Consider the following 27930-nt stretch of genomic DNA (forward strand, 5'->3'; position numbering starts at 1 on the left):
CTTGTGGAGATAGAGGCATTGCAGCTGTGGCTAGAGGAGCAGAGTAGGGCAGAATGGAGCAGAGCAGTGGTGTCACTGCTGGGGATGCTGCTGTGGCTGTGGGCAGAGGGGGAGGGAGCCGGGCTTCTCCAGGGGCTCAGGCGCAAGTGAGTGTCCAGCGGGAAGGCAAGTTCTGCCACGGGAACCAAGGCCAACATGAGGGAGTGAAAACTTGTGCAGTTGGGACCTGCCCTGAGCCACTGTGGAGGCCTGTGGGCCTGCTAGGGCACTTCCCGGGGCTGTGGCCTGGAAGAATGTCCCCTAGACTTTAACCTCTCCCATGGTCTCCTGTTTATCGTTTCAATATACATTTGATACCGTGATTATTGAAAATCATTTACTTTGCTATGTTTGGTGGTAACTGACGGTATATTTGACTACCATTTAAATTTAAATTTTAGTTGCACAATATTTGATAGACTTCCTTTCCCAGTTTTCCTGTTCCACCCCTGCTTCCTTGAACCCATTGTCCCTGGGAAGGACAGGCCGGGAGATGGAACCTGCTGAAGAGCAAGCATAGGCGAGCCACCAGCCATCTGCCATCTCCCCTCCTCTTCTGACCCCTTGCCAGGATGGCCCTGGCAGGCATCCTGGATTCTACCCTATCCCACTTTCTGACTGCCCTCAACCCTGCCCCTGCTTTCCTCTTGTATTAGCAGACTCCCATTTTTGCTGCAATACATATTTCATAGGTCAGAGCTATAATAGAAGTTGAGAATAAAACAGCTGGAGGACCGACTCTGTTGCCCCCACAGGAGTCCTGTGCCCTGCATCACCGGAAGGTTCCCCCATTCTAGTCCCCCATGAAACCTTTTCTTTTGACTTGTGTGTTTTTGCTGAAGGCCACTCGGGAAAGGTGTCACCCCAAGTCTTTTGGCTTTGATTTTCTGTTCTCTTTTGTTTTGTGGGTAAGTGAGGGGGAATGAAGTGGCGGGAGCCGTCTGGGAGTCAGGGCCTGAGAAGTGAGGGCAAATGAAAATTGTATTTACTTATTGTTTGGTTATGTCTTCCATATGAACCCACCTGTTTATTTTAATTCCCAAGTTTTGTTAAAATCTACTAAGTATTGTGTTGGTTTTAGCTATAAGAAGATATTATTTTTACTATGATTGTTATACCTTTCATTTTAAATAAAACAAAAAAGGGGGAGTGTGGGGGTTTGTCCTGGAGGGCACGGGCCAAAAATGACCACACAGCCACACCTCAGACAACAGTGACCAACACCAAGGCTCAGGAGAAGAGAAGCCACAACGGATGACAGCCAGAAAACTTATGGTGAGCTGATCATGAAGTGGAGAGGACTCTGGGGCCAACTGGGAGTGGCCATGCAGATCAACAGCCTGTCTGAACCCGTCTCAGAGCAGAGGGAAAACACGTGATGGCTTTGGGATGGGCACCCAAAGCTGCCAACACTATCCCCCAATGCACCATCCAGCACCAAGAGAAGACTTGCTTAATTTTTTCAGTATTTTATCCAATTACTCTTTTTTTTCTTTTTCTTTAGGCTAGTTTCAACTTCTGTCCATAGTCCTCTCATTCCTTTGAGATTTCTACCTCTGCTTTTCTTTGCACCTTCCCCTCCCTGATTGTCAGCTGAGCTATTTACAGATGGCTTTTCTCACCTACCTGGTACCTGATGTGCGTGCCAGCACCAAAATAATTCTCCTTATTTTGCCCCTAACTGCCTTCTCTTTGGGCCACTGTCACAGCTGGCAAAGCTTCAGTCTTTCACATGTGTTTTTTGGCCAGTAAGTGGGTAAGGGCTGGCAAAGCAACTTCCTAAGGCCTCCAGGGCAATGCACTGCAAGCCAGACCTGTTCTCTTTCAGGCAAGGCTTCTCTGAAAGGACTTCAGAATTCCCACCATGGAACTGAGGCACTGTTGACAGAGCACTAGACTGTGAAAGGCTTTGAAAGGGGATAGGAAGCTCAGCTTGCAAATGAGACCAAGCGGAGGTAGGGTCAAGAGATGTGGTGGCCACACATCCCGAGGTAAAGAGCCTTTGGCTTTCCTGGGGCCTTCCCCCACATGGGGCTGCCACTCACCTGGCCATTTAGGAGCTGGGTTAGGGGCTCCAGACACAGGTGTGGAGCCTTGCCTCTGGTGTGCCAGGGATCAGCGGCCACAGCTGGGCTGGGATGCAGGCCTGGGGGTGTGGGGCGTGCAGAGTAGGGCATGGCCTCAGCAGAGCAAGGCTTGATCTGCCCCTTTCCCCACCTACAAGCGCCTGAAAGGGCTTGAGCCAGCAATGTCCTCCAGTGTCTCACAACAAGGTTTGCAGCTACCTGTGCTTCTTGGCTGTCAAGACTCCAGAGATTTGTGGCTGGATATTAAGAAGCTTGCACATTTGCTTCCCTCCCAAAGAGGCATCCTGAGTGTGGTTTTTTCTTTCTAAGGCCTTCCCTCCTTTCTATGTCCTCATCTTGAGATAGTCCTGGGAAAGCCTCTCCTCTCTCCCCTTCTCCACCACAATGGAGGGGGACAATGGAAAAACCAATCTATGAGAAGCTGAGAATGTTAGAGTTATAATGTAGTGAGGGGAAAAAGAAAAAAAAAGCAGTAGACGACAATAGGAAGAAAATTGTGCGAAAGAGGTAATGGCTTAAGCAAGAAAGGTGCAGTGTCACACGGGGCCCCTGGAGCAAAGACAGGATGGCCAGGGCTTCCAGCATGGTTCTGATGGTAGATGGGGGCTGCTGGTGCTGCCGGGAGCAGCTCTGGCCCTGCAGTGGCAGTTTGCTGCTCCCTCTCTGCGGCAGTGCTGGTGGCAGTGGCGATGGTGATGGGTGTCTGTCTCTCCCTGCGGAGCTCTGTTTGGCACTGCCGCTGCCATCAGTCCGCCACGCCGGGCGTGTGCGTGGCAATGGGATCTGCCGCTTTGCTGCCTCTTCCTACCAGCCTGCTGGGCTGCACTTGGCTTGGCTGCACTCCCTTTGGGCTTGGCTGCACTCCCTTTGGGCTTGGCTGAACTCGCTTGGTATCAGTGTCAGCACTCTGGCTTGCCTTGTTCTGCTGGAGAAGAAAAACAGTCGCACATGCCCCCCTGGCCCTGATGGTTTCAGCTGTGTGTCAGAGCTGTCACTTCAGTGCCACCCATCTCAGCCCTGTGTTCTAAAAATTACTGAGGAAGGACAAAAGTGGGGGGAAAAAATGGTGGTGGTGCTTTGGTGCCAAGGCCTCTCTGCTAGAGTGAGTCAGAGAGAAGGATCCTCCTTGCATTTCCTGTCATGGCGTTTCCTTGCTGAAATCCCAGCCACGGCAGTGATGTAAAATGTTTTGAATAAACAGTGCTGAAAGACACATGGCCTTGTCTCTGTACCTAGGAGGAAACTCTCAATGTCATTGAAGTCGTGCTTCTCCCTGTTTGCTCTTGCAATCTCTGCTGGTCAGAGTGACCCTGAGATGCGTTAGAAAGTCTCTTTCCTCAGCCCGGCAGTTGAAGAAGGAGTGGGAACTCTTCTGTTCTTGGTCTCAAGGTTGTTTATTGTTTCTTATCTATGATATTCTTTCTCCGACCCGACAAGGTCTGTCTAGCAGGTTGGGTTGAGACACTCTGCCCACCTCAGAGGCAGTGTTGTCTTTTTATACCCAAAACTATGTGTACACTATTTACAATAACTTCCCAATACCTATCACCTATGTGAGACAGTGCGCTTCTCCTCTAAACCAATCTAAAAGTGCCAACATCACTCAGAAGATGGTGGCTAGGAAGAAGGAGGAAGAAGGACAAGGCACATCCAAATTCCTCCATCTTGAGACCCCCAAGCGGTCATTTTCAAAACCTCAAAAATCTATTTTTCAGCTGGTGACAAACTACCTATTATTCTACTTAAACCCTTTTGACTTGTAATTCTTCATATCAAGATTGGTGACTGTTTTTTCCAAGGGCTAAATCAAAGGCACAGGTGTCTTGGGCTCTGTGCCAAAGTCTCTGAGCCCCCGGGCAGCGGCTTGAGCCCTCCAGGGCAGCCAGAGGAATTTCCTGGGTTCTGATAGTTTGCTGCTTTCTGGAACTAAGGGAGGTCCCGCTGGAAGAAGCCTTCTGGTTTTTGCTCAGAAGCAATAGTGGCCAAAGAGCACTAATGTGGTTCCTCACATCCTGCTCCCTTCTCAGTGCTCAGCTTCTCAGTGTGGGCTAGAGGGGCTTAGTGTGTTTTTACTCTTAGATGCCTTGAGCAACAGGTGATGGACTAGGAGGGCTTTCTGTGTGGCTTTGTAGCAGAGGAGAAAGCTGCAGGCTTTTTTTGGCATTATCTGTGGAGAAGGTGTGGTTCTGTGCATGAACTCACAAAGCAGCCCAGGGCACTGCTATTGTGATGTCAGCGGCCGCATGGCAGCGTTGTCAGGCAGAGTTGCTGTGCCGAGGCCGGCAAGGGCTCAGTGTGCAGAGCAGCTCTGCGGCACGCTCACTGCAGGGGAGCCTGCTGATCGACGAGGTCTCTGCCAGCAGGACTCTGAGTTTTTTTCTTTTCTCCCTACAGGCTTTGTCCCTTGCAGATTGAGCAGCACTGCTCCAGCCATGGAGGGAGTGTGTGCTGCAGCTTTCACGGCTTTTACCGTGGCTTATTCCGGGTACTTTTTCACCCACCTGGCACGTAAGTAGACGTTTTTCTTCAGTGCAGCATATGGAAACCCAAATGCCACAAAGAGGCCTTCAGCTGGGTAACGCCCGTGCCCACAGCTCCAGCTAAGAAGGGCGTGTCTCTAGCCAGTGGGGCATGGGCAGCATTTGTGATGTAGCCTGCGGGGATTCCGCTCCTGCCGTGCCACGGCCTGTGGCAATGGAGTCTGGAGTCTCCTCAGTTTGCTGGCTCAAGCAAGACAACTTCCAGGATGGGAAGACTGGGAGAGAGAGCTTGGCAGGAGTCCTTGTAAAAGCTGTGCACTGCTCTCCAGGACTGAGGCAAAGTCCCTCAGTTCAAGGCTTCTTGTCTGCATTCCCTCATCCCAGCATGTGCCTGTGGAACTTGACACTTCCTGCGCGCTAAAAGAGCCATTTGTTCTGTGATGAAATCACAGAATGTGCTTTGTAAAGGCCTCTGAGACAGCCATTTCTGAGGAGTTCTTGTATGCTCCCACACACAGGAGCTGTTCCTGTGCTGTGTCATGATAGAACTGCCACCATGGCTCAGAGGGACTTGGGTGAAGCCTCCCTGGGGAAAGGTTTTCAGTAAGCTCATGGCAATTGCTGCATGCAATGTCTTGAGAAGACTGAAATACAGGAAAGAGAGGAGGAAATACAGGAAAGAGCGCCTACAGGAGCTGTAGGGGCTGCTGGGTGAGGTGGGGCAGAAGCAATGACTGTTAGAGAACCACTTGTAGACTTTCTCAGTCTCAAGTTTCTAGGGGTTGAGTGGCCAAAGAGGAGAAAAGGTAGACACCAGGCAGTATGTTGTGCTGCTGTTGTCTTGCTTGCTGTGTGCCACAAGGGATGCTGCTGGAGTGGTGTAGTGAAAGCAGAATGCTCTGTCTTTGGGTTGACTTTGGGGTGGGCATGGCCAGCACAGGCAGTTTTCTTAGAGCATCTGGTTCTTTTTCCCTTGTGTGTTGCAGGTCACATCAGCCGTGCCTGGAGAGAATCCGCTCTTTGGGTGAGTGGCAAAGGAGCCTCTGGCCTTGGTAGTATTTGGCAATTGCGGAGCAAGCTGTGAGCTGGGCCGGTTGCAGTCCGGTGCCAGCCTGGCTGGATGAATGAAAGTACAGCCCAGGCCCTTTGCAGCAACAGCAGCAGCAGGAGGACCCAGGGCTGTTTTCTCCCGTTCCTTTCCAGAACTTTTAAGCAGCTGAAAGTGGTGGCTGCCATGATGGAATTTCTCCTGTACAAGAGAGTGCAGTCCCATCTAGCTGGCCCATTCTACTTGAGTCTGAGCACCTTAGAATCCCATTTCTCTGCAGATGCTTTCTCCTGAGTGCATCTGGGTCTAGAGCTGAATATAAAGGAGGTTACGTGTCCCTGACGCTGCTGTCTGTCTGCAGAGCCCAAAGGGAACCTCGGAGCCTCCAGTGGCTGTGTGTCTTCCTGAAGAAGAGGCCCAAGGGGAGGAAGATGCCCAGCAAAGTGTACCTGCTGCCACTGCAGGGCCTGAGCATGCAGCATCAGTAAGTGGCAGCTCTGGGCAGTCCTGTGGCTGGAGCAAAGCATAGCTGCAAGTTTCTGATCAGACAGCACCTCCCGTGCCTGGCTGAAGATGCTGAGGGCTGGAATCTTTCCTGCCCTTCCCGCAGGCAGTGAGGCCTGGAACTTGGAAGTTCAGGGATCACCTTCCTACTGTTCTGAAAGGGGCTGTGAATTTGTCTTAGCAAGAGACAGGAGGTAGCATTAGGATGTCTTGGCATGCTGCTGGGGTACAAGTGAGGCCCTTGTTGGCCAGTGGCTGTGCAGGCTCCCTGTCCCCAGTGAAGAGAGCAGTGCAAAGGTGCAGTTCAGAAGCTTGCAGGATATGAGGAGACACTGTCCCCAGGAGGGACCTGGCCCTGCGCAGACAGCAGCTGTCAGTAGCTAAAGGAACAGCTGAGATGCAGCGGGGCCTGTAGCTGAATATAGGTGAGGTGGTGAATGCCAGGTTCTTTCCTGTCCCTCATGCTGCTGTGTGTCCCCAGAGCAGAAGGGCAGCGTCAGCACCTGCTCTGGCTGCCTCTGCACGCGAGGAAGAGGCTGAAGAGGAGGAAGGTGCTCATGAACCTGCCCCTGCTGTCAGCCCAGGCCCAGAGCAAACATCATCAGTAAGTGCCTGCTTTGGTTAGCAGTGTGTGTGGTGTCATTTTGTCCGTGGTGTAAAAGCAGCCTTTGGATTTTGGGCCTTGAGCTGGAGAAGCGGGCTGCAAAAGCTGAGAGGTGAAGAGCCCTGGCTGTGGCCAGCAGCATCTTCCCGGGGGCTTGCATTTGAAATGGGATGGCAGGGGCACCTCTGCCAGGCACATTTGTGACCTCACTCATTTCTTTTCCCAGAGCTCCACCTCCTCTGTCCTGGCACCTGCAGGAGCTGCAGCAGAAGGCTCTGAAGGAGCCTCCAGTCCCCAAGCTGGCAAGTGCAGCGGGAGCAGCTCGTGCATCTGGAGCACCAGTAGCTCCTCTGGCAGCAGAGAGCAGCTGGGAGAGAGGACAGAGGACAAGTGCCTGGCCATGCTGAGTACGTCCTTTGTGATCCTTGTCTGCTGGAGCAGTGCCCTGTGTGTGCGTGTGTCGGCATGAGCTGTCCCAGCTCCTGTTCCTCCTCAGCTGAGTGCCAGCTCCTGAGGCCTCCACACAGGACCTGTTGTTGTGCTTTGAGGTGGTGAGGGGTCACCGGGGTGTTGCTCCTGCCTCTGAGAGCAGCTCAGCCTGGCTTGGCTTTGCCTGAGCTTCCCTGGAGGCAAAAGGCAAACCAGAGATTGTTTCTGGCTGAGCAGGAGGCCGTGACCCAGCCAATGAGTAGGCCTCAAGGAGCTCCTGTGGGGCACGGCCAAGGTCATCTTCAGAACTCGGCCTGTCCTAAAGGCTCAGGCACCTCATTCCTAAGGCCCAGCACAGTAGGTTGGAACATGAGCTGCTGCTCCTGAAAGGCAGAAGGCCATTGTTTAGGCAAAATTGTCCTGCTTAAAGCTGCAGATTGTGCTTCTGCTGGAAGCACTCTGCAATATTCTTGCTGTTCTGCAAAGGGCAGCTGTTGAGAACAATTGATTCCAGGAGCCAGGATGCCTTTGATGTTTGCAAGGATTAAAGCTTTGCTTGAAGGTCACAGAGTGTTGATTGCCAGGAACAGCAAGGTTTTGTTATTCCTGCTGCCCTTAACATTTCTAGACAACAACCAGTTCTCTTGGTTACAGCTTTCTGATCCCTGTATCCTCTGACTGTTTCTGCACGTGCTTAGATTTTAGTTTAGACGTCTAGTTTGGTACAGGCCATCTGTGCTGCAGGGCTGCTCGTCTTGCTGCTGTTGTTTCTGAGGTGGTGGTGGTGGTGGTGCGGTGGTGTTGTTGTTTGCCGACTGCCTGAGTTGAAAGGGCCCAGAGTCGCAGAGAGTGGGGCTGCCTTTCTGATCTGCTGCAGGGTGGGATCTCTTTTGAAGTGAGCATCTTTCCTTGGGATTTTTACAGAGATGCTGGTGAGCGAGGGAGATCCTGAGGCTGAATACACAGAGCTGGAAACCATTGGCAAAGGGTGAGTGCAGCCACAGCTCCTTCTTCAAAGGCAGGGCCTGTGCATTTTGCTGGCGTCACATCTCCCCAGAGCGACGTCAGGCAAGCTCCAAAGCTGTTCAGACACTGCGTTAGGATGATGCCTGATGATCTCTCAGTACTGGTCAGCATTTACAGCTGTGGTCCGAAGGCAGGGCGGCAAAGACACCTGGACGCTGGCAATGTCTTTTCTGCGGCAAAGAGCAGCACCTGGCAGATCTCCTGTCCCTCAAGTCTGTTGCACCTGATTGCCGCTCTTCCTAGGAGAAATCATTTTGGCATGTCTCAAAAGAATACAGAATGCGTGGGAATGAAAGGAGGAGAAACTTTGTTGCCTCAGAGGTCAAGTCAGCAGCTGACAGCTGTCAGGGAACAGCTCTGGGTAACATTTCTTTCCAGTATTTTGCTGAAAGCAAGATTCAGTGGTCTGGATGGCCACCACCTAGCCTAGCAGCCAAAAGCAGAAATGAAAGAAGCAGCTCTCTTTTGTAGCTGAGGTGGCAAAAGACAAAGCTTCAGGGCAATGGCCAGTGCCAATGCACTCCAGAGGAAAAGGCATCATCTGGCTGATGGCAGAACCCTGGTGGATCCTGTGGGGTTTAGGCCTTTCCTGCAAAGGATCCACCAAGCTGTTCCCTTTGAAAGCCGGCTCTGCTGACTGGAAATGGGACTGATTTGCAACATTTTCCCTGTGAGAAGGCAAATGTACGAGAAATCTTCAGAAAAGCAGAGTCCTCCAGGTGTCTGGTGCACCGAAGAGAAGCAGCTGACAACAGCTCTGGACTCAGAACGCCGCTGTCCAAGCATCCTGTGTTTTGAGGACTTCTCCATTTGTGTGTGCAGCAATGGAAGCCTTTCCCTGCTCTGGCTGTGGCTGCAGCTGTGGCCGGGCACTAACTTCCTTGCAAGCTGGAGAAGGGATCTGTGTCTGGAGGCTTTCCTGCAATGGCTGTTCCGTGGCCTCAGCCTTCTCAGAAGGCCTCAGTAGTGGTGCTTGAGTTTGGCAGACAGGCTCCAGGGAGAAGTGTGAGAAGGCCCAACTGGCAAGTTCCTGGAAAAATCCCACACATGTACAGATACAGAAAGAGAAAAGGGGGAAAAGACCCAGAGGAGAATCTGTCCTATTCCATTTACTGTTTGCCCCAGGACTTATTTGCCATTGGACTGCAGTGTCTTGCAGTGGCAGGGACTAAAGGACTTCTTCTTTCTCCGCTGCTGTTTTGTTTCTAGGGGTTTCGGCACGGTGTGCATGGCAGTGGAGACTGCCACAGGAGAAGAGGTAAGCGCCAAGCAGCGCCGCAGCTTCTGCAGCTCTCGAGTGCCCTCCCCTCTGCTGTGAGCTGTGGCTGAGCTTTGGGTGGCCAGGAGAGCTTTGCTGCAAAGGCAGATGAAGTGCAGAGCAGTGTCCTCCCTGCCAAATACAGTGGGGACAGATTTTGTCCTTCTCAGCTGCCCCTGGGAATGCAAGGAGGCCAGAGGAGGACACGCTGGCTGGGTCTTAGTGCCCAGGTGGTGTCTCAGAGCATGGCACTGCTCTTTGGGGCTGCAGGGTTCCTGAGTTCTCTTTTCTGGCTGTTAGCAAATAGATGGGAATCGTGCTGATAGTTCTGTAGGCACCTGCAGTGCTGCCCTTGGAACTGTGCTTAGACAGAGTGGTCTGCAAGGAGTCTCTCAAGGGCCTAAGCCCTGCTCATAGCCCGGTGTATATCCCTAGAAGATCATGGCCTGGGTTATTTCTTTTTACAGTCAGGCAGTAATTGCAAAAGTCAGTGGTGTGAAGAAAAGTATTTGAGTGGAGCAAAATGAAAATTCCTGGAGTGAGGAAGTGCTAGGATTGTGGTTGTTGGAGGTGTCCTTAATGATGTTTTCATCATCGTGGCATTTTTTCATCGTGAAGTATGTAGGGTTGTATTTCTTAGGAGGAATAGCCCTCAGGATGTTTTTAGGACAGCATTTTATCTGCCACATCTCTAACTGTTTGCTTTGTTGTTGTGCCATGGAGAATGCCAGTGACCGCTGGAGTAATGATCCAATCCCCTAGAAGTGCCAATGGTTTCCCAGCAGTTTTGCTCCATTTTTACTGGCACAAAATGGCTTCCTGCTTGCAAGAGGTGTGTGAATGAGCATGGGGATGATAAAGTAAGGCCATGGGAGAAGACTGGCCCTGGGCACAGTGAGTGTTGTTAGACCTCTGAGGTGGAGAGCTTAGAGCGTGTTTCTGCCAGGTTTCCAAGGCAGAGGCTATGTGGCTCTGTGTCCTGGGAGGTGCCCGAGCAGGCGGTCTGATGTCCTGTCACAAGGCAGCTTGGCCCAGCCCAGCACTGTCATCCCATAATCACTGTCTCCATGTTGCCCTTGTGGTCCTGTGCCACAGACTTCTTTGGTTCATGGTTTTCCATGTCGTTTTAGGTGGCCATAAAGAAAATTAGTCTCCTGCAAGAGAGCGGCAGCGAACTGTGCCTGAATGAAATCCAGGTCATGCGTGGCAATAAGCACGCCAACCTTGTCAACTATGTAGACAGGTGAGTGGCTCTGCTGTTCTGCTGTGAAAGGTCATTCACATCCTGCAAGCCAGAGGTTCAAGCACTCCTTTGGTGGATGGCAGAGGATGGAGCTGTTCATTCCTGTTTCTGGGCTGATCTACAGTGTCTTGGGAGGAGATTGCATTGGGGCTGCATTACTCTTTCCTGGCATACCGAGTTTGAAGGGCGCTTTCAAAGGCCGGACTTGGCCCTATCTTACTGAGCCAACAGCCTCAAAGTTCCTGTGCTCTCTCCCCATGGTTTTGTTGGCTTTGGGGTTGGATTTTTTCCCCATGGGTCTGAAGTGTTGCCGAAGCACTGCGGATTGTATTTCCCTTGGCCTGTTCGTTGGTGTGGATATACCAAGCAGTGTTTTAGATTGCCCAGAGTTCAAGGCCTGTAGAGCGTAGTGAATGACTGCTCACTTCCTCCTGTCTTCCTCTGAGAGAGACACAGAAACAAGAATCCATCAGGTGGTGTGAGTGCACGCCTTCATCTCCAGGCTGTTGTTTCCTCCTTTCAGCTACCTGCTGGACGAGGAACTCTGGCTCGTGATGGAATTCATGGACGGAGGTTCCTTACACGATGTCATCAGGGAGACTCGCCTGGCAGAAGGAGAGATAGCAGCTGTCTCTCGGGAGGTAAGGGATGGTGCCTGTGCTTCCCATGCCTTGGTCGGGATGGTCCTTCCAAATGGGTGACAAGGAGAGGAGAGATTTCATCTTCTGAGTCTCCTTGCTGCCTTTCTCTTATGACTGGCAGTAGCAAGAGCATCTGAAGTGCCTGCCAGTGTCCCTGCCCTTCTTCTAGTGTGTTTGTGTTTGCTTCTCTAAACACTTGCCTGGAGCCTGTGTGTGCTGCATTCCTTCCCTGGACGGGCAAAGTTGCTGGTGGCACAATGTAAAATAAGTGGCACAGACAAAGATACACACTGGGCTGTCATGGAGCTCAGCCTCCAAGAGAGCCTTGCACCAAAGGGGTGTTTGCAAAAGCATCCACTCTTGTCTGGCTGGAGAGAGCACAGCCACTGCAGCAGTGCTGCTTCAGTCTGTGGTTGCAGGGCAGTGGCCGGAGGAACAATTGTCCTTTCTCTTTCAGAAGCAAACACACCCTCACTTAGAAAGGCACTGCTGTCCTCGTGTTGGAGCAGCAAGTTCTTGCCCTTGCCAGCAGCCTGTCGTGCCATGGCTCAGCATGGCCCAGGAATGTTGCAGTGTTGCAGATGTGCCACTTCCCCGCTTGTGGGATGAAATCCACTTAGGCTGGTGTTTCTTTTTCCTCTCTCAGTGCCTGCAAGGCCTGGATTTCCTTCACTCCAAGCAAGTGATCCACCGGGACGTCAAAAGCCACAACATTCTCCTGCGTCTGGACGGATCCGTCAAGTTGGGTGGGTGTTGTTGGCCAGGCTCAGCCGTGGCAGGCTGCGGTGTGGGGCTGCCTTTGGGTGACTGCCGGTTCCCTGCAGTGGTGCCTGTGGCAGTCCAGGCTGCCCTGATACAAGTGCAGAGCACAGCCCCAAGGTGCAGGGAGGTATTGCTGGGAACAAGGGCTCAGGAGTGCCTTTGGCTTGTGCGTGTGTCCCTTCCCAAGCAAGGCACTTACAGTCTAATAGCTTCAGGGCACTAAAAGCCACTGCCTGAAAGCTGGGGCTTTTGCTAAGTGGCCAATTCCGTATTTCCTCGGCTGCAGGCCAGAGGAATGGCAGCATGGCCCCTTGCTGGCAGCCGGGTTCCACGCTGCCCTCTTGGACATTGGTACAGTGGGGATTTCTTTGCTTTGCTTTCCTCATTCACGCTGGCCTGTTTTTTCTCCTCAGCTGATTTTGGCCTTGCTGCTCAGCTGACCGCTGAGCAGAGCAAACGGAGATCAGCTGTTGGGACCACTTACTGGATGGCGCCAGAAATCTTCACCAGGAAGCTCTATGGCCCCAAAGTGGACATCTGGTCCTTTGGCATTGTGGGGATCGAGATGGTGGAAGGGGCGCCTCCTTACCGGATGAAAACCTCCCGCACGGTGCGCTGCAACTGCTCTCAGATACTGCTGACACCCAAACATAATCTGCTCCCATTCTTCTGCCTGGCAAGCTTGCTAACACCTGGAAATGAGAGGTGCCAGGCTGCATAGTCTCTCGTGCTCCTTGTCCAGATCGTCCCCTTGCCATTGCAGTGCACGAACCGCACAAAAAATGGTGATGCCTTTTGCTTGAGGGAAGCTTTGACAAAAGGGCAAAGCTGGGCTTTTAGTCCCCATCAGCCAGTGAAATCAGGGGTGAAGGCAAGAGCCTTTGCCTATTGGACTGGCTATGGCTGCCTGTGGCTTTGTGTTCTTTCAGTAGGGGTAGGAAAGGTATCTGCCAGGCTCTGGCAGGGAGTAAAGTGCCACGGGAGAGTGGAGCCTGTCCCGTGGGGTGTGTGTGAGCAGTTTGGGGTGCGAAGGAGACAGGTAGAGCGTGGCATTTCCTTCTTCTCTAGGTTCAAGAGCTGATCAGCAGCGGGGGCAGGCCAAAGCTGCAGAAGCCCAGGCAACAGTCGGCGTGGTTGCGAGACTTTCTGCACTGCTGCCTGGAGAGGGACGAGGACAGGCGCTGGTCTGCCCAGGAACTGCTGCAGGTAAAAGGCAAAGCGGCTGCAGGCTGCGCCAGCTGCCCGCTGCCAGGGGCTCCTCATCTGCTCAAGTCCAAGGCGTCTGATGGGGCCCGCTCCTAAGAATCTCCCCTCTGGGGGCTTGCAAAGGAAAACAAAGGAGAATCCTGGCCTAGGATGCCTTGGAAGGAGCCTTTCAAGGTCACCTAGACCAAATCTCCTTAAGCTGAAGACATCTGGAGTCACGGATTTGTGGGATTGGGAGCCATTTTGCCTCATGTAGCAAGGTCCTGGATGTGGAGACAGTGGTGCCCAGAATGCCCTCCTTTTCTTCTTTCTGTATCTTTCTGGTAGCCAGAGAAAGCCTGTTTCAGCCTGTGAGGAAAGTACAAGTTCATGTTTTTCTTTTTCTCTTTGGGCAGCATCCGTTTGTAACATCAGCCAAGCCGACCTCCGAGCTGACGCCTCTGATCATGGCCACGCAGCAGTTTATGGCCAACAGGAGATACTAGCCCTGGAAGAGGCCATTGTTCTTGTTTGCACTTTGTAGTTTGTAGTTTGTAGATTATAGCTCGTAGTTTGTAGTTTCTAGTTTCTAGGTCATAGTTCGTAGTCTCTGTATTCTAATAGGCAAAATAAATACTATAATAAATAAAACCTTCACTGTGCTGGAAGCTTCCCTTTGTTCTCACCCTGTGAATAAGCTCTAAATTTGCTTCTGATTGGTCAGGTGTTTCTTCTATGGGGTTTGTGACAGGGTTTGGAAGCGTGCAAAGGTCTTCTTCCTTCACAAGTCTCCACAAGCTCTTGTGGAGATAGAGGCATTGCAGCTGTGGCTAGAGGAGCAGAGTAGGGCAGAATGGAGCAGAGCAGTGGTGTCACTGCTGGGGATGCTGCTGTGGCTGTGGGCAGAGGGGGAGGGAGCCGGGCTTCTCCAGGGGCTCAGGCGCAAGTGAGTGTCCAGCGGGAAGGCAAGTTCTGCCACGGGAACCAAGGCCAACATGAGGGAGTGAAAACTTGTGCAGTTGGGACCTGCCCTGAGCCACTGTGGAGGCCTGTGGGCCTGCTAGGGCACTTCCCGGGGCTGTGGCCTGGAAGAATGTCCCCTAGACTTTAACCTCTCCCATGGTCTCCTGTTTATCGTTTCAATATACATTTGATACCGTGATTATTGAAAATCATTTACTTTGCTATGTTTGGTGGTAACTGACGGTATATTTGACTACCATTTAAATTTAAATTTTAGTTGCACAATATTTGATAGACTTCCTTTCCCAGTTTTCCTGTTCCACCCCTGCTTCCTTGAACCCATTGTCCCTGGGAAGGACAGGCCGGGAGATGGAACCTGCTGAAGAGCAAGCATAGGCGAGCCACCAGCCATCTGCCATCTCCCCTCCTCTTCTGACCCCTTGCCAGGATGGCCCTGGCAGGCATCCTGGATTCTACCCTATCCCACTTTCTGACTGCCCTCAACCCTGCCCCTGCTTTCCTCTTGTATTAGCAGACTCCCATTTTTGCTGCAATACATATTTCATAGGTCAGAGCTATAATAGAAGTTGAGAATAAAACAGCTGGAGGACCGACTCTGTTGCCCCCACAGGAGTCCTGTGCCCTGCATCACCGGAAGGTTCCCCCATTCTAGTCCCCCATGAAACCTTTTCTTTTGACTTGTGTGTTTTTGCTGAAGGCCACTCGGGAAAGGTGTCACCCCAAGTCTTTTGGCTTTGATTTTCTGTTCTCTTTTGTTTTGTGGGTAAGTGAGGGGGAATGAAGTGGCGGGAGCCGTCTGGGAGTCAGGGCCTGAGAAGTGAGGGCAAATGAAAATTGTATTTACTTATTGTTTGGTTATGTCTTCCATATGAACCCACCTGTTTATTTTAATTCCCAAGTTTTGTTAAAATCTACTAAGTATTGTGTTGGTTTTAGCTATAAGAAGATATTATTTTTACTATGATTGTTATACCTTTCATTTTAAATAAAACAAAAAAGGGGGAGTGTGGGGGTTTGTCCTGGAGGGCACGGGCCAAAAATGACCACACAGCCACACCTCAGACAACAGTGACCAACACCAAGGCTCAGGAGAAGAGAAGCCACAACGGATGACAGCCAGAAAACTTATGGTGAGCTGATCATGAAGTGGAGAGGACTCTGGGGCCAACTGGGAGTGGCCATGCAGATCAACAGCCTGTCTGAACCCGTCTCAGAGCAGAGGGAAAACACGTGATGGCTTTGGGATGGGCACCCAAAGCTGCCAACACTATCCCCCAATGCACCATCCAGCACCAAGAGAAGACTTGCTTAATTTTTTCAGTATTTTATCCAATTACTCTTTTTTTTCTTTTTCTTTAGGCTAGTTTCAACTTCTGTCCATAGTCCTCTCATTCCTTTGAGATTTCTACCTCTGCTTTTCTTTGCACCTTCCCCTCCCTGATTGTCAGCTGAGCTATTTACAGATGGCTTTTCTCACCTACCTGGTACCTGATGTGCGTGCCAGCACCAAAATAATTCTCCTTATTTTGCCCCTAACTGCCTTCTCTTTGGGCCACTGTCACAGCTGGCAAAGCTTCAGTCTTTCACATGTGTTTTTTGGCCAGTAAGTGGGTAAGGGCTGGCAAAGCAACTTCCTAAGGCCTCCAGGGCAATGCACTGCAAGCCAGACCTGTTCTCTTTCAGGCAAGGCTTCTCTGAAAGGACTTCAGAATTCCCACCATGGAACTGAGGCACTGTTGACAGAGCACTAGACTGTGAAAGGCTTTGAAAGGGGATAGGAAGCTCAGCTTGCAAATGAGACCAAGCGGAGGTAGGGTCAAGAGATGTGGTGGCCACACATCCCGAGGTAAAGAGCCTTTGGCTTTCCTGGGGCCTTCCCCCACATGGGGCTGCCACTCACCTGGCCATTTAGGAGCTGGGTTAGGGGCTCCAGACACAGGTGTGGAGCCTTGCCTCTGGTGTGCCAGGGATCAGCGGCCACAGCTGGGCTGGGATGCAGGCCTGGGGGTGTGGGGCGTGCAGAGTAGGGCATGGCCTCAGCAGAGCAAGGCTTGATCTGCCCCTTTCCCCACCTACAAGCGCCTGAAAGGGCTTGAGCCAGCAATGTCCTCCAGTGTCTCACAACAAGGTTTGCAGCTACCTGTGCTTCTTGGCTGTCAAGACTCCAGAGATTTGTGGCTGGATATTAAGAAGCTTGCACATTTGCTTCCCTCCCAAAGAGGCATCCTGAGTGTGGTTTTTTCTTTCTAAGGCCTTCCCTCCTTTCTATGTCCTCATCTTGAGATAGTCCTGGGAAAGCCTCTCCTCTCTCCCCTTCTCCACCACAATGGAGGGGGACAATGGAAAAACCAATCTATGAGAAGCTGAGAATGTTAGAGTTATAATGTAGTGAGGGGAAAAAGAAAAAAAAAGCAGTAGACGACAATAGGAAGAAAATTGTGCGAAAGAGGTAATGGCTTAAGCAAGAAAGGTGCAGTGTCACACGGGGCCCCTGGAGCAAAGACAGGATGGCCAGGGCTTCCAGCATGGTTCTGATGGTAGATGGGGGCTGCTGGTGCTGCCGGGAGCAGCTCTGGCCCTGCAGTGGCAGTTTGCTGCTCCCTCTCTGCGGCAGTGCTGGTGGCAGTGGCGATGGTGATGGGTGTCTGTCTCTCCCTGCGGAGCTCTGTTTGGCACTGCCGCTGCCATCAGACCGCCACGCCGGGCGTGTGCGTGGCAATGGGATCTGCCGCTTTGCTGCCTCTTCCTCCCAGCCTGCTGGGCTGCACTTGGCTTGGCTGCACTCCCTTTGGGCTTGGCTGCACTCCCTTTGGGCTTGGCTGAACTCGCTTGGTATCAGTGTCAGCACTCTGGCTTGCCTTGTTCTGCTGGAGAAGAAAAACAGTCGCACATGCCCCCCTGGCCCTGATGGTTTCAGCTGTGTGTCAGAGCTGTCACTTCAGTGCCACCCATCTCAGCCCTGTGTTCTAAAAATTACTGAGGAAGGACATAAGTGGGGGGAAAAAATGGTGGTGGTGCTTTGGTGCCAAGGCCTCTCTGCTAGAGTGAGTCAGAGAGAAGGATCCTCCTTGCATTTCCTGTCATGGCGTTTCCTTGCTGAAATCCCAGCCACGGCAGTGATGTAAAATGTTTTGAATAAACAGTGCTGAAAGACACATGGCCTTGTCTCTGTACCTAGGAGGAAACTCTCAATGTCATTGAAGTCGTGCTTCTCCCTGTTTGCTCTTGCAATCTCTGCTGGTCAGAGTGACCCTGAGATGCGTTAGAAAGTCTCTTTCCTCAGCCCGGCAGTTGAAGAAGGAGTGGGAACTCTTCTGTTCTTGGTCTCAAGGTTGTTTATTGTTTCTTATCTATGATATTCTTTCTCCGACCCGACAAGGTCTGTCTAGCAGGTTGGGTTGAGACACTCTGCCCACCTCAGAGGCAGTGTTGTCTTTTTATACCCAAAACTATGTGTACACTATTTACAATAACTTCCCAATACCTATCACCTATGTGAGACAGTGCGCTTCTCCTCTAAACCAATCTAAAAGTGCCAACATCACTCAGAAGATGGTGGCTAGGAAGAAGGAGGAAGAAGGACAAGGCACATCCAAATTCCTCCATCTTGAGACCCCCAAGCGGTCATTTTCAAAACCTCAAAAATCTATTTTTCAGCTGGTGACAAACTACCTATTATTCTACTTAAACCCTTTTGACTTGTAATTCTTCATATCAAGATTGGTGACTGTTTTTTCCAAGGGCTAAATCAAAGGCACAGGTGTCTTGGGCTCTGTGCCAAAGTCTCTGAGCCCCCGGGCAGCGGCTTGAGCCCTCCAGGGCAGCCAGAGGAATTTCCTGGGTTCTGATAGTTTGCTGCTTTCTGGAACTAAGGGAGGTCCCGCTGGAAGAAGCCTTCTGGTTTTTGCTCAGAAGCAATAGTGGCCAAAGAGCACTAATGTGGTTCCTCACATCCTGCTCCCTTCTCAGTGCTCAGCTTCTCAGTGTGGGCTAGAGGGGCTTAGTGTGTTTTTACTCTTAGATGCCTTGAGCAACAGGTGATGGACTAGGAGGGCTTTCTGTGTGGCTTTGTAGCAGAGGAGAAAGCTGCAGGCTTTTTTTGGCATTATCTGTGGAGAAGGTGTGGTTCTGTGCATGAACTCACAAAGCAGCCCAGGGCACTGCTATTGTGATGTCAGCGGCCGCATGGCAGCGTTGTCAGGCAGAGTTGCTGTGCCGAGGCCGGCAAGGGCTCAGTGTGCAGAGCAGCTCTGCGGCACGCTCACTGCAGGGGAGCCTGCTGATCGACGAGGTCTCTGCCAGCAGGACTCTGAGTTTTTTTCTTTTCTCCCTACAGGCTTTGTCCCTTGCAGATTGAGCAGCACTGCTCCAGCCATGGAGGGAGTGTGTGCTGCAGCTTTCACGGCTTTTACCGTGGCTTATTCCGGGTACTTTTTCACCCACCTGGCACGTAAGTAGACGTTTTTCTTCAGTGCAGCATATGGAAACCCAAATGCCACAAAGAGGCCTTCAGCTGGGTAACGCCCGTGCCCACAGCTCCAGCTAAGAAGGGCGTGTCTCTAGCCAGTGGGGCATGGGCAGCATTTGTGATGTAGCCTGCGGGGATTCCGCTCCTGCCGTGCCACGGCCTGTGGCAATGGAGTCTGGAGTCTCCTCAGTTTGCTGGCTCAAGCAAGACAACTTCCAGGATGGGAAGACTGGGAGAGAGAGCTTGGCAGGAGTCCTTGTAAAAGCTGTGCACTGCTCTCCAGGACTGAGGCAAAGTCCCTCAGTTCAAGGCTTCTTGTCTGCATTCCCTCATCCCAGCATGTGCCTGTGGAACTTGACACTTCCTGCGCGCTAAAAGAGCCATTTGTTCTGTGATGAAATCACAGAATGTGCTTTGTAAAGGCCTCTGAGACAGCCATTTCTGAGGAGTTCTTGTATGCTCCCACACACAGGAGCTGTTCCTGTGCTGTGTCATGATAGAACTGCCACCATGGCTCAGAGGGACTTGGGTGAAGCCTCCCTGGGGAAAGGTTTTCAGTAAGCTCATGGCAATTGCTGCATGCAATGTCTTGAGAAGACTGAAATACAGGAAAGAGAGGAGGAAATACAGGAAAGAGCGCCTACAGGAGCTGTAGGGGCTGCTGGGTGAGGTGGGGCAGAAGCAATGACTGTTAGAGAACCACTTGTAGACTTTCTCAGTCTCAAGTTTCTAGGGGTTGAGTGGCCAAAGAGGAGAAAAGGTAGACACCAGGCAGTATGTTGTGCTGCTGTTGTCTTGCTTGCTGTGTGCCACAAGGGATGCTGCTGGAGTGGTGTAGTGAAAGCAGAATGCTCTGTCTTTGGGTTGACTTTGGGGTGGGCATGGCCAGCACAGGCAGTTTTCTTAGAGCATCTGGTTCTTTTTCCCTTGTGTGTTGCAGGTCACATCAGCCGTGCCTGGAGAGAATCCGCTCTTTGGGTGAGTGGCAAAGGAGCCTCTGGCCTTGGTAGTATTTGGCAATTGCGGAGCAAGCTGTGAGCTGGGCCGGTTGCAGTCCGGTGCCAGCCTGGCTGGATGAATGAAAGTACAGCCCAGGCCCTTTGCAGCAACAGCAGCAGCAGGAGGACCCAGGGCTGTTTTCTCCCGTTCCTTTCCAGAACTTTTAAGCAGCTGAAAGTGGTGGCTGCCATGATGGAATTTCTCCTGTACAAGAGAGTGCAGTCCCATCTAGCTGGCCCATTCTACTTGAGTCTGAGCACCTTAGAATCCCATTTCTCTGCAGATGCTTTCTCCTGAGTGCATCTGGGTCTAGAGCTGAATATAAAGGAGGTTACGTGTCCCTGACGCTGCTGTCTGTCTGCAGAGCCCAGAGGGAACCTCGGAGCCTCCAGTGGCTGTGTGTCTTCCTGAAGAAGAGGCCCAAGGGGAGGAAGATGCCCAGCAAAGTGTACCTGCTGCCACTGCAGGGCCTGAGCATGCAGCATCAGTAAGTGGCAGCTCTGGGCAGTCCTGTGGCTGGAGCAAAGCATAGCTGCAAGTTTCTGATCAGACAGCACCTCCCGTGCCTGGCTGAAGATGCTGAGGGCTGGAATCTTTCCTGCCCTTCCCGCAGGCAGTGAGGCCTGGAACTTGGAAGTTCAGGGATCACCTTCCTACTGTTCTGAAAGGGGCTGTGAATTTGTCTTAGCAAGAGACAGGAGGTAGCATTAGGATGTCTTGGCATGCTGCTGGGGTACAAGTGAGGCCCTTGGTGGCCAGTGGCTGTGCAGGCTCCCTGTCCCCAGTGAAGAGAGCAGTGCAAAGGTGCAGTTCAGAAGCTTGCAGGATATGAGGAGACACTGTCCCCAGGAGGGACCTGGCCCTGCGCAGACAGCAGCTGTCAGTAGCTAAAGGAACAGCTGAGATGCAGCGGGGCCTGTAGCTGAATATAGGTGAGGTGGTGAATGCCAGGTTCTTTCCTGTCCCTCATGCTGCTGTGTGTCCCCAGAGCAGAAGGGCAGCGTCAGCACCTGCTCTGGCTGCCTCTGCACGCGAGGAAGAGGCTGAAGAGGAGGAAGGTGCTCATGAACCTGCCCCTGCTGTCAGCCCAGGCCCAGAGCAAACATCATCAGTAAGTGCCTGCTTTGGTTAGCAGTGTGTGTGGTGTCATTTTGTCCGTGGTGTAAAAGCAGCCTTTGGATTTTGGGCCTTGAGCTGGAGAAGCGGGCTGCAAAAGCTGAGAGGTGAAGAGCCCTGGCTGTGGCCAGCAGCATCTTCCCGGGGGCTTGCATTTGAAATGGGATGGCAGGGGCACCTCTGCCAGGCACATTTGTGACCTCACTCATTTCTTTTCCCAGAGCTCCACCTCCTCTGTCCTGGCACCTGCAGGAGCTGCAGCAGAAGGCTCTGAAGGAGCCTCCAGTCCCCAAGCTGGCAAGTGCAGCGGGAGCAGCTCGTGCATCTGGAGCACCAGTAGCTCCTCTGGCAGCAGAGAGCAGCTGGGAGAGAGGACAGAGGACAAGTGCCTGGCCATGCTGAGTACGTCCTTTGTGATCCTTGTCTGCTGGAGCAGTGCCCTGTGTGTGCGTGTGTCGGCATGAGCTGTCCCAGCTCCTGTTCCTCCTCAGCTGAGTGCCAGCTCCTGAGGCCTCCACACAGGACCTGTTGTTGTGCTTTGAGGTGGTGAGGGGTCACCGGGGTGTTGCTCCTGCCTCTGAGAGCAGCTCAGCCTGGCTTGGCTTTGCCTGAGCTTCCCTGGAGGCAAAAGGCAAACCAGAGATTGTTTCTGGCTGAGCAGGAGGCCGTGACCCAGCCAATGAGTAGGCCTCAAGGAGCTCCTGTGGGGCACGGCCAAGGTCATCTTCAGAACTCGGCCTGTCCTAAAGGCTCAGGCACCTCATTCCTAAGGCCCAGCACAGTAGGTTGGAACATGAGCTGCTGCTCCTGAAAGGCAGAAGGCCATTGTTTAGGCAAAATTGTCCTGCTTAAAGCTGCAGATTGTGCTTCTGCTGGAAGCACTCTGCAATATTCTTGCTGTTCTGCAAAGGGCAGCTGTTGAGAACAATTGATTCCAGGAGCCAAGATGCCTTTGATGTTTGCAAGGATTAAAGCTTTGCTTGAAGGTCACAGAGTGTTGATTGCCAGGAACAGCAAGGTTTTGTTATTCCTGCTGCCCTTAACATTTCTAGACAACAACCAGTTCTCTTGGTTACAGCTTTCTGATCCCTGTATCCTCTGACTGTTTCTGCACGTGCTTAGATTTTAGTTTAGACGTCTAGTTTGGTACAGGCCATCTGTGCTGCAGGGCTGCTCGTCTTGCTGCTGTTGTTTCTGAGGTGGTGGTGGTGGTGGTGCGGTGGTGTTGTTGTTTGCCGACTGCCTGAGTTGAAAGGGCCCAGAGTCGCAGAGAGTGGGGCTGCCTTTCTGATCTGCTGCAGGGTGGGATCTCTTTTGAAGTGAGCATCTTTCCTTGGGATTTTTACAGAGATGCTGGTGAGCGAGGGAGATCCTGAGGCTGAATACACAGAGCTGGAAACCATTGGCAAAGGGTGAGTGCAGCCACAGCTCCTTCTTCAAAGGCAGGGCCTGTGCATTTTGCTGGCGTCACATCTCCCCAGAGCGACGTCAGGCAAGCTCCAAAGCTGTTCAGACACTGCGTTAGGATGATGCCTGATGATCTCTCAGTACTGGTCAGCATTTACAGCTGTGGTCCGAAGGCAGGGCGGCAAAGACACCTGGACGCTGGCAATGTCTTTTCTGCGGCAAAGAGCAGCACCTGGCAGATCTCCTGTCCCTCAAGTCTGTTGCACCTGATTGCCGCTCTTCCTAGGAGAAATCATTTTGGCATGTCTCAAAAGAATACAGAATGCGTGGGAATGAAAGGAGGAGAAACTTTGTTGCCTCAGAGGTCAAGTCAGCAGCTGACAGCTGTCAGGGAACAGCTCTGGGTAACATTTCTTTCCAGTATTTTGCTGAAAGCAAGATTCAGTGGTCTGGATGGCCACCACCTAGCCTAGCAGCCAAAAGCAGAAATGAAAGAAGCAGCTCTCTTTTGTAGCTGAGGTGGCAAAAGACAAAGCTTCAGGGCAATGGCCAGTGCCAATGCACTCCAGAGGAAAAGGCATCATCTGGCTGATGGCAGAACCCTGGTGGATCCTGTGGGGTTTAGGCCTTTCCTGCAAAGGATCCACCAAGCTGTTCCCTTTGAAAGCCGGCTCTGCTGACTGGAAATGGGACTGATTTGCAACATTTTCCCTGTGAGAAGGCAAATGTACGAGAAATCTTCAGAAAAGCAGAGTCCTCCAGGTGTCTGGTGCACCGAAGAGAAGCAGCTGACAACAGCTCTGGACTCAGAACGCCGCTGTCCAAGGATCCTGTGTTTTGAGGACTTCTCCATTTGTGTGTGCAGCAATGGAAGCCTTTCCCTGCTCTGGCTGTGGCTGCAGCTGTGGCCGGGCACTAACTTCCTTGCAAGCTGGCGAAGGGATCTGTGTCTGGAGGCTTTCCTGCAATGGCTGTTCCGTGGCCTCAGCCTTCTCAGAAGGCCTCAGTAGTGGTGCTTGAGTTTGGCAGACAGGCTCCAGGGAGAAGTGTGAGAAGGCCCAACTGGCAAGTTCCTGGAAAAATCCCACACATGTACAGATACAGAAAGAGAAAAGGGGGAAAAGACCCAGAGGAGAATCTGTCCTATTCCATTTACTGTTTGCCCCAGGACTTATTTGCCATTGGACTGCAGTGTCTTGCAGTGGCAGGGACTAAAGGACTTCTTCTTTCTCCGCTGCTGTTTTGTTTCTAGGGGTTTCGGCACGGTGTGCATGGCAGTGGAGACTGCCACAGGAGAAGAGGTAAGCGCCAAGCAGCGCCGCAGCTTCTGCAGCTCTCGAGTGCCCTCCCCTCTGGTGTGAGCTGTGGCTGAGCTTTGGGTGGCCAGGAGAGCTTTGCTGCAAAGGCAGATGAAGTGCAGAGCAGTGTCCTCCCTGCCAAATACAGTGGGGACAGATTTTGTCCTTCTCAGCTACCCCTGGGAATGCAAGGAGGCCAGAGGAGGACACGCTGGCTGGGTCTTAGTGCCCAGGTGGTGTCTCAGAGCATGGCACTGCTCTTTGGGGCTGCAGGGTTCCTGAGTTCTCTTTTCTGGCTGTTAGCAAATAGATGGGAATCGTGCTGATAGTTCTGTAGGCACCTGCAGTGCTGCCCTTGGAACTGTGCTTAGACAGAGTGGTCTGCAAGGAGTCTCTCAAGGGCCTAAGCCCTGCTCATAGCCCGGTGTATATCCCTAGAAGATCATGGCCTGGGTTATTTCTTTTTACAGTCAGGCAGTAATTGCAAAAGTCAGTGGTGTGAAGAAAAGTATTTGAGTGGAGCAAAATGAAAATTCCTGGAGTGAGGAAGTGCTAGGATTGTGGTTGTTGGAGGTGTCCTTAATGATGTTTTCATCATCGTGGCATTTTTTCATCGTGAAGTATGTAGGGTTGTATTTCTTAGGAGGAATAGCCCTCAGGATGTTTTTAGGACAGCATTTTATCTGCCACATCTCTAACTGTTTGCTTTGTTGTTGTGCCATGGAGAATGCCAGTGACCGCTGGAGTAATGATCCAATCCCCTAGAAGTGCCAATGGTTTCCCAGCAGTTTTGCTCCATTTTTACTGGCACAAAATGGCTTCCTGCTTGCAAGAGGTGTGTGAATGAGCATGGGGATGATAAAGTAAGGCCATGGGAGAAGACTGGCCCTGGGCACAGTGAGTGTTGTTAGACCTCTGAGGTGGAGAGCTTAGAGCGTGTTTCTGCCAGGTTTCCAAGGCAGAGGCTATGTGGCTCTGTGTCCTGGGAGGTGCCCGAGCAGGCGGTCTGATGTCCTGTCACAAGGCAGCTTGGCCCAGCCCAGCACTGTCATCCCATAATCACTGTCTCCATGTTGCCCTTGTGGTCCTGTGCCACAGACTTCTTTGGTTCATGGTTTTCCATGTCGTTTTAGGTGGCCATAAAGAAAATTAGTCTCCTGCAAGAGAGCGGCAGCGAACTGTGCCTGAATGAAATCCAGGTCATGCGTGGCAATAAGCACGCCAACCTTGTCAACTATGTAGACAGGTGAGTGGCTCTGCTGTTCTGCTGTGAAAGGTCATTCACATCCTGCAAGCCAGAGGTTCAAGCACTCCTTTGGTGGATGGCAGAGGATGGAGCTGTTCATTCCTGTTTCTGGGCTGATCTACAGTGTCTTGGGAGGAGATTGCATTGGGGCTGCATTACTCTTTCCTGGCATACCGAGTTTGAAGGGCGCTTTCAAAGGCCGGACTTGGCCCTATCTTACTGAGCCAACAGCCTCAAAGTTCCTGTGCTCTCTCCCCATGGATTTGTTGGCTTTGGGGTTGGATTTTTTCCCCATGGGTCTGAAGTGTTGCCGAAGCACTGCGGATTGTATTTCCCTTGGCCTGTTCGTTGGTGTGGATATACCAAGCAGTGTTTTAGATTGCCCAGAGTTCAAGGCCTGTAGAGCGTAGTGAATGACTGCTCACTTCCTCCTGTCTTCCTCTGAGAGAGACACAGAAACAAGAATCCATCAGGTGGTGTGAGTGCACGCCTTCATCTCCAGGCTGTTGTTTCCTCCTTTCAGCTACCTGCTGGACGAGGAACTCTGGCTCGTGATGGAATTCATGGACGGAGGTTCCTTACACGATGTCATCAGGGAGACTCGCCTGGCAGAAGGAGAGATAGCAGCTGTCTCTCGGGAGGTAAGGGATGGTGCCTGTGCTTCCCATGCCTTGGTCGGGATGGTCCTTCCAAATGGGTGACAAGGAGAGGAGAGATTTCATCTTCTGAGTCTCCTTGCTGCCTTTCTCTTATGACTGGCAGTAGCAAGAGCATCTGAAGTGCCTGCCAGTGTCCCTGCCCTTCTTCTAGTGTGTTTGTGTTTGCTTCTCTAAACACTTGCCTGGAGCCTGTGTGTGCTGCATTCCTTCCCTGGACGGGCAAAGTTGCTGGTGGCACAATGTAAAATAAGTGGCACAGACAAAGATACACACTGGGCTGTCATGGAGCTCAGCCTCCAAGAGAGCCTTGCACCAAAGGGGTGTTTGCAAAAGCATCCACTCTTGTCTGGCTGGAGAGAGCACAGCCACTGCAGCAGTGCTGCTTCAGTCTGTGGTTGCAGGGCAGTGGCCGGAGGAACAATTGTCCTTTCTCTTTCAGAAGCAAACACACCCTCACTTAGAAAGGCACTGCTGTCCTCGTGTTGGAGCAGCAAGCTCTTGCCCTTGCCAGCAGCCTGTCGTGCCATGGCTCAGCATGGCCCAGGAATGTTGCAGTGTTGCAGATGTGCCACTTCCCCGCTTGTGGGATGAAATCCACTTAGGCTGGTGTTTCTTTTTCCTCTCTCAGTGCCTGCAAGGCCTGGATTTCCTTCACTCCAAGCAAGTGATCCACCGGGACGTCAAAAGCCACAACATTCTCCTGGGTCTGGACGGATCCGTCAAGTTGGGTGGGTGTTGTTGGCCAGGCTCAGCCGTGGCAGGCTGCGGTGTGGGGCTGCCTTTGGGTGACTGCCGGTTCCCTGCAGTGGTGCCTGTGGCAGTCCAGGCTGCCCTGATACAAGTGCAGAGCACAGCCCCAAGGTGCAGGGAGGTGTTGCTGGGAACAAGGGCTCAGGAGTGCCTTTGGCTTGTGCGTGTGTCCCTTCCCAAGCAAGGCACTTACAGTCTAATAGCTTCAGGGCACTAAAAGCCACTGCCTGAAAGCTGGGGCTTTTGCTAACTGGCCAATTCCGTATTTCCTCGGCTGCAGGCCAGAGGAATGGCAGCATGGCCCCTTGCTGGCAGCCGGGTTCCACGCTGCCCTCTTGGACATTGGTACAGTGGGGATTTCTTTGCTTTGCTTTCCTCATTCACGCTGGCCTGTTTTTTCTCCTCAGCTGATTTTGGCCTTGCTGCTCAGCTGACCGCTGAGCAGAGCAAACGGAGATCAGCTGTTGGGACCACTTACTGGATGGCGCCAGAAATCTTCACCAGGAAGCTCTATGGCCCCAAAGTGGACATCTGGTCCTTTGGCATTGTGGGGATCGAGATGGTGGAAGGGGCGCCTCCTTACCGGATGAAAACCTCCCGCACGGTGCGCTGCAACTGCTCTCAGATACTGCTGACACCCAAACATAATCTGCTCCCATTCTTCTGCCTGGCAAGCTTGCTAACACCTGGAAATGAGAGGTGCCAGGCTGCATAGTCTCTCGTGCTCCTTGTCCAGATCGTCCCCTTGCCATTGCAGTGCACGAACCGCACAAAAAATGGTGATGCCTTTTGCTTGAGGGAAGCTTTGACAAAAGGGCAAAGCTGGGCTTTTAGTCCCCATCAGCCAGTGAAATCAGGGGTGAAGGCAAGAGCCTTTGCCTATTGGACTGGCTATGGCTGCCTGTGGCTTTGTGTTCTTTCAGTAGGGGTAGGAAAGGTATCTGCCAGGCTCTGGCAGGGAGTAAAGTGCCACGGGAGAGTGGAGCCTGTCCCGTGGGGTGTATGTTTGGGTGAGCAGTTTGGGGTGCGAAGGAGACAGGTAGAGCGTGGCATTTCCTTCTTCTCTAGGTTCAAGAGCTGATCAGCAGCGGGGGCAGGCCAAAGCTGCAGAAGCCCAGGCAACAGTCGGCGTGGTTGCGAGACTTTCTGCACTGCTGCCTGGAGAGGGACGAGGACAGGCGCTGGTCTGCCCAGGAACTGCTGCAGGTAAAAGGCAAAGCGGCTGCAGGCTGCGCCAGCTGCCCGCTGCCAGGGGCTCCTCATCTGCTCAAGTCCAAGGCGTCTGATGGGGCCCGCTCCTAAGAATCTCCCCTCTGGGGGCTTGCAAAGGAAAACAAAGGAGAATCCTGGCCTAGGATGCCTTGGAAGGAGCCTTTCAAGGTCACCTAGACCAAATCTCCTTAAGCTGAAGACATCTGGAGTCACGGATTTGTGGGATTGGGAGCCATTTTGCCTCATGTAGCAAGGTCCTGGATGTGGAGACAGTGGTGCCCAGAATGCCCTCCTTTTCTTCTTTCTGTATCTTTCTGGTAGCCAGAGAAAGCCTGTTTCAGCCTGTGAGGAAAGTACAAGTTCATGTTTTTCTTTTTCTCTTTGGGCAGCATCCGTTTGTAACATCAGCCAAGCCGACCTCCGAGCTGACGCCTCTGATCATGGCCACGCAGCAGTTTATGGCCAACAGGAGATACTAGCCCTGG

The 27930-nt window shown here is 52.2% G+C and overlaps 2 protein-coding genes across 2 annotated transcripts; both read left to right on the forward strand.

Moving 5' to 3' along the window:
* Window positions 1–53: 53 nt before the first annotated feature.
* On the forward strand, window positions 54–13812 carry LOC139589431 (serine/threonine-protein kinase PAK 3-like). The gene is made up of 13 exons (XM_071425902.1): window positions 54–146; window positions 5593–5630; window positions 6016–6138; window positions 6640–6762; window positions 6989–7068; window positions 8116–8179; window positions 9427–9475; window positions 10606–10718; window positions 11242–11359; window positions 12006–12105; window positions 12535–12731; window positions 13190–13327; window positions 13723–13812. Exons 1-13 carry the CDS (start codon window positions 54–56, stop codon window positions 13810–13812), a joined length of 1326 nt encoding a protein of 441 aa, XP_071282003.1.
* A 347-nt stretch (window positions 13813–14159) lies between these two features.
* LOC139589432 (serine/threonine-protein kinase PAK 3-like) lies at window positions 14160–27924 on the forward strand. The gene is made up of 13 exons (XM_071425903.1): window positions 14160–14252; window positions 19699–19736; window positions 20122–20244; window positions 20746–20868; window positions 21095–21174; window positions 22222–22285; window positions 23533–23581; window positions 24712–24824; window positions 25348–25465; window positions 26112–26211; window positions 26641–26837; window positions 27302–27439; window positions 27835–27924. Exons 1-13 carry the CDS (start codon window positions 14160–14162, stop codon window positions 27922–27924), a joined length of 1326 nt encoding a protein of 441 aa, XP_071282004.1.
* The last annotated feature ends 6 nt before the right edge of the window (window positions 27925–27930 follow it).

Source organism: Agelaius tricolor, unplaced genomic scaffold, assembly GCF_023055355.1.
Source record: "Agelaius tricolor isolate 1412-34295 unplaced genomic scaffold, bAgeTri1.0.p SCAF_4, whole genome shotgun sequence".
NCBI lineage: Eukaryota > Metazoa > Chordata > Aves > Passeriformes > Icteridae > Agelaius > Agelaius tricolor.

Coding starts and splice junctions, on each gene's coding strand:
- LOC139589431 (XM_071425902.1), top strand. CDS start 54: ATGGAGCAGAGCAGTGGTGTCACTGCTGGGGATGCTGCTGTGGCTGTG. Junction 9,476..10,605: donor AGACTGCCACAGGAGAAGAG/GTAAGCGCCAAG, acceptor ATGTCGTTTTAG/GTGGCCATAAAGAAAATTAG. Junction 10,719..11,241: donor CTTGTCAACTATGTAGACAG/GTGAGTGGCTCT, acceptor TCCTCCTTTCAG/CTACCTGCTGGACGAGGAAC.
- LOC139589432 (XM_071425903.1), top strand. CDS start 14,160: ATGGAGCAGAGCAGTGGTGTCACTGCTGGGGATGCTGCTGTGGCTGTG. Junction 20,245..20,745: donor GGCCTGAGCATGCAGCATCA/GTAAGTGGCAGC, acceptor GTGTGTCCCCAG/AGCAGAAGGGCAGCGTCAGC. Junction 25,466..26,111: donor TAGCAGCTGTCTCTCGGGAG/GTAAGGGATGGT, acceptor TTCCTCTCTCAG/TGCCTGCAAGGCCTGGATTT.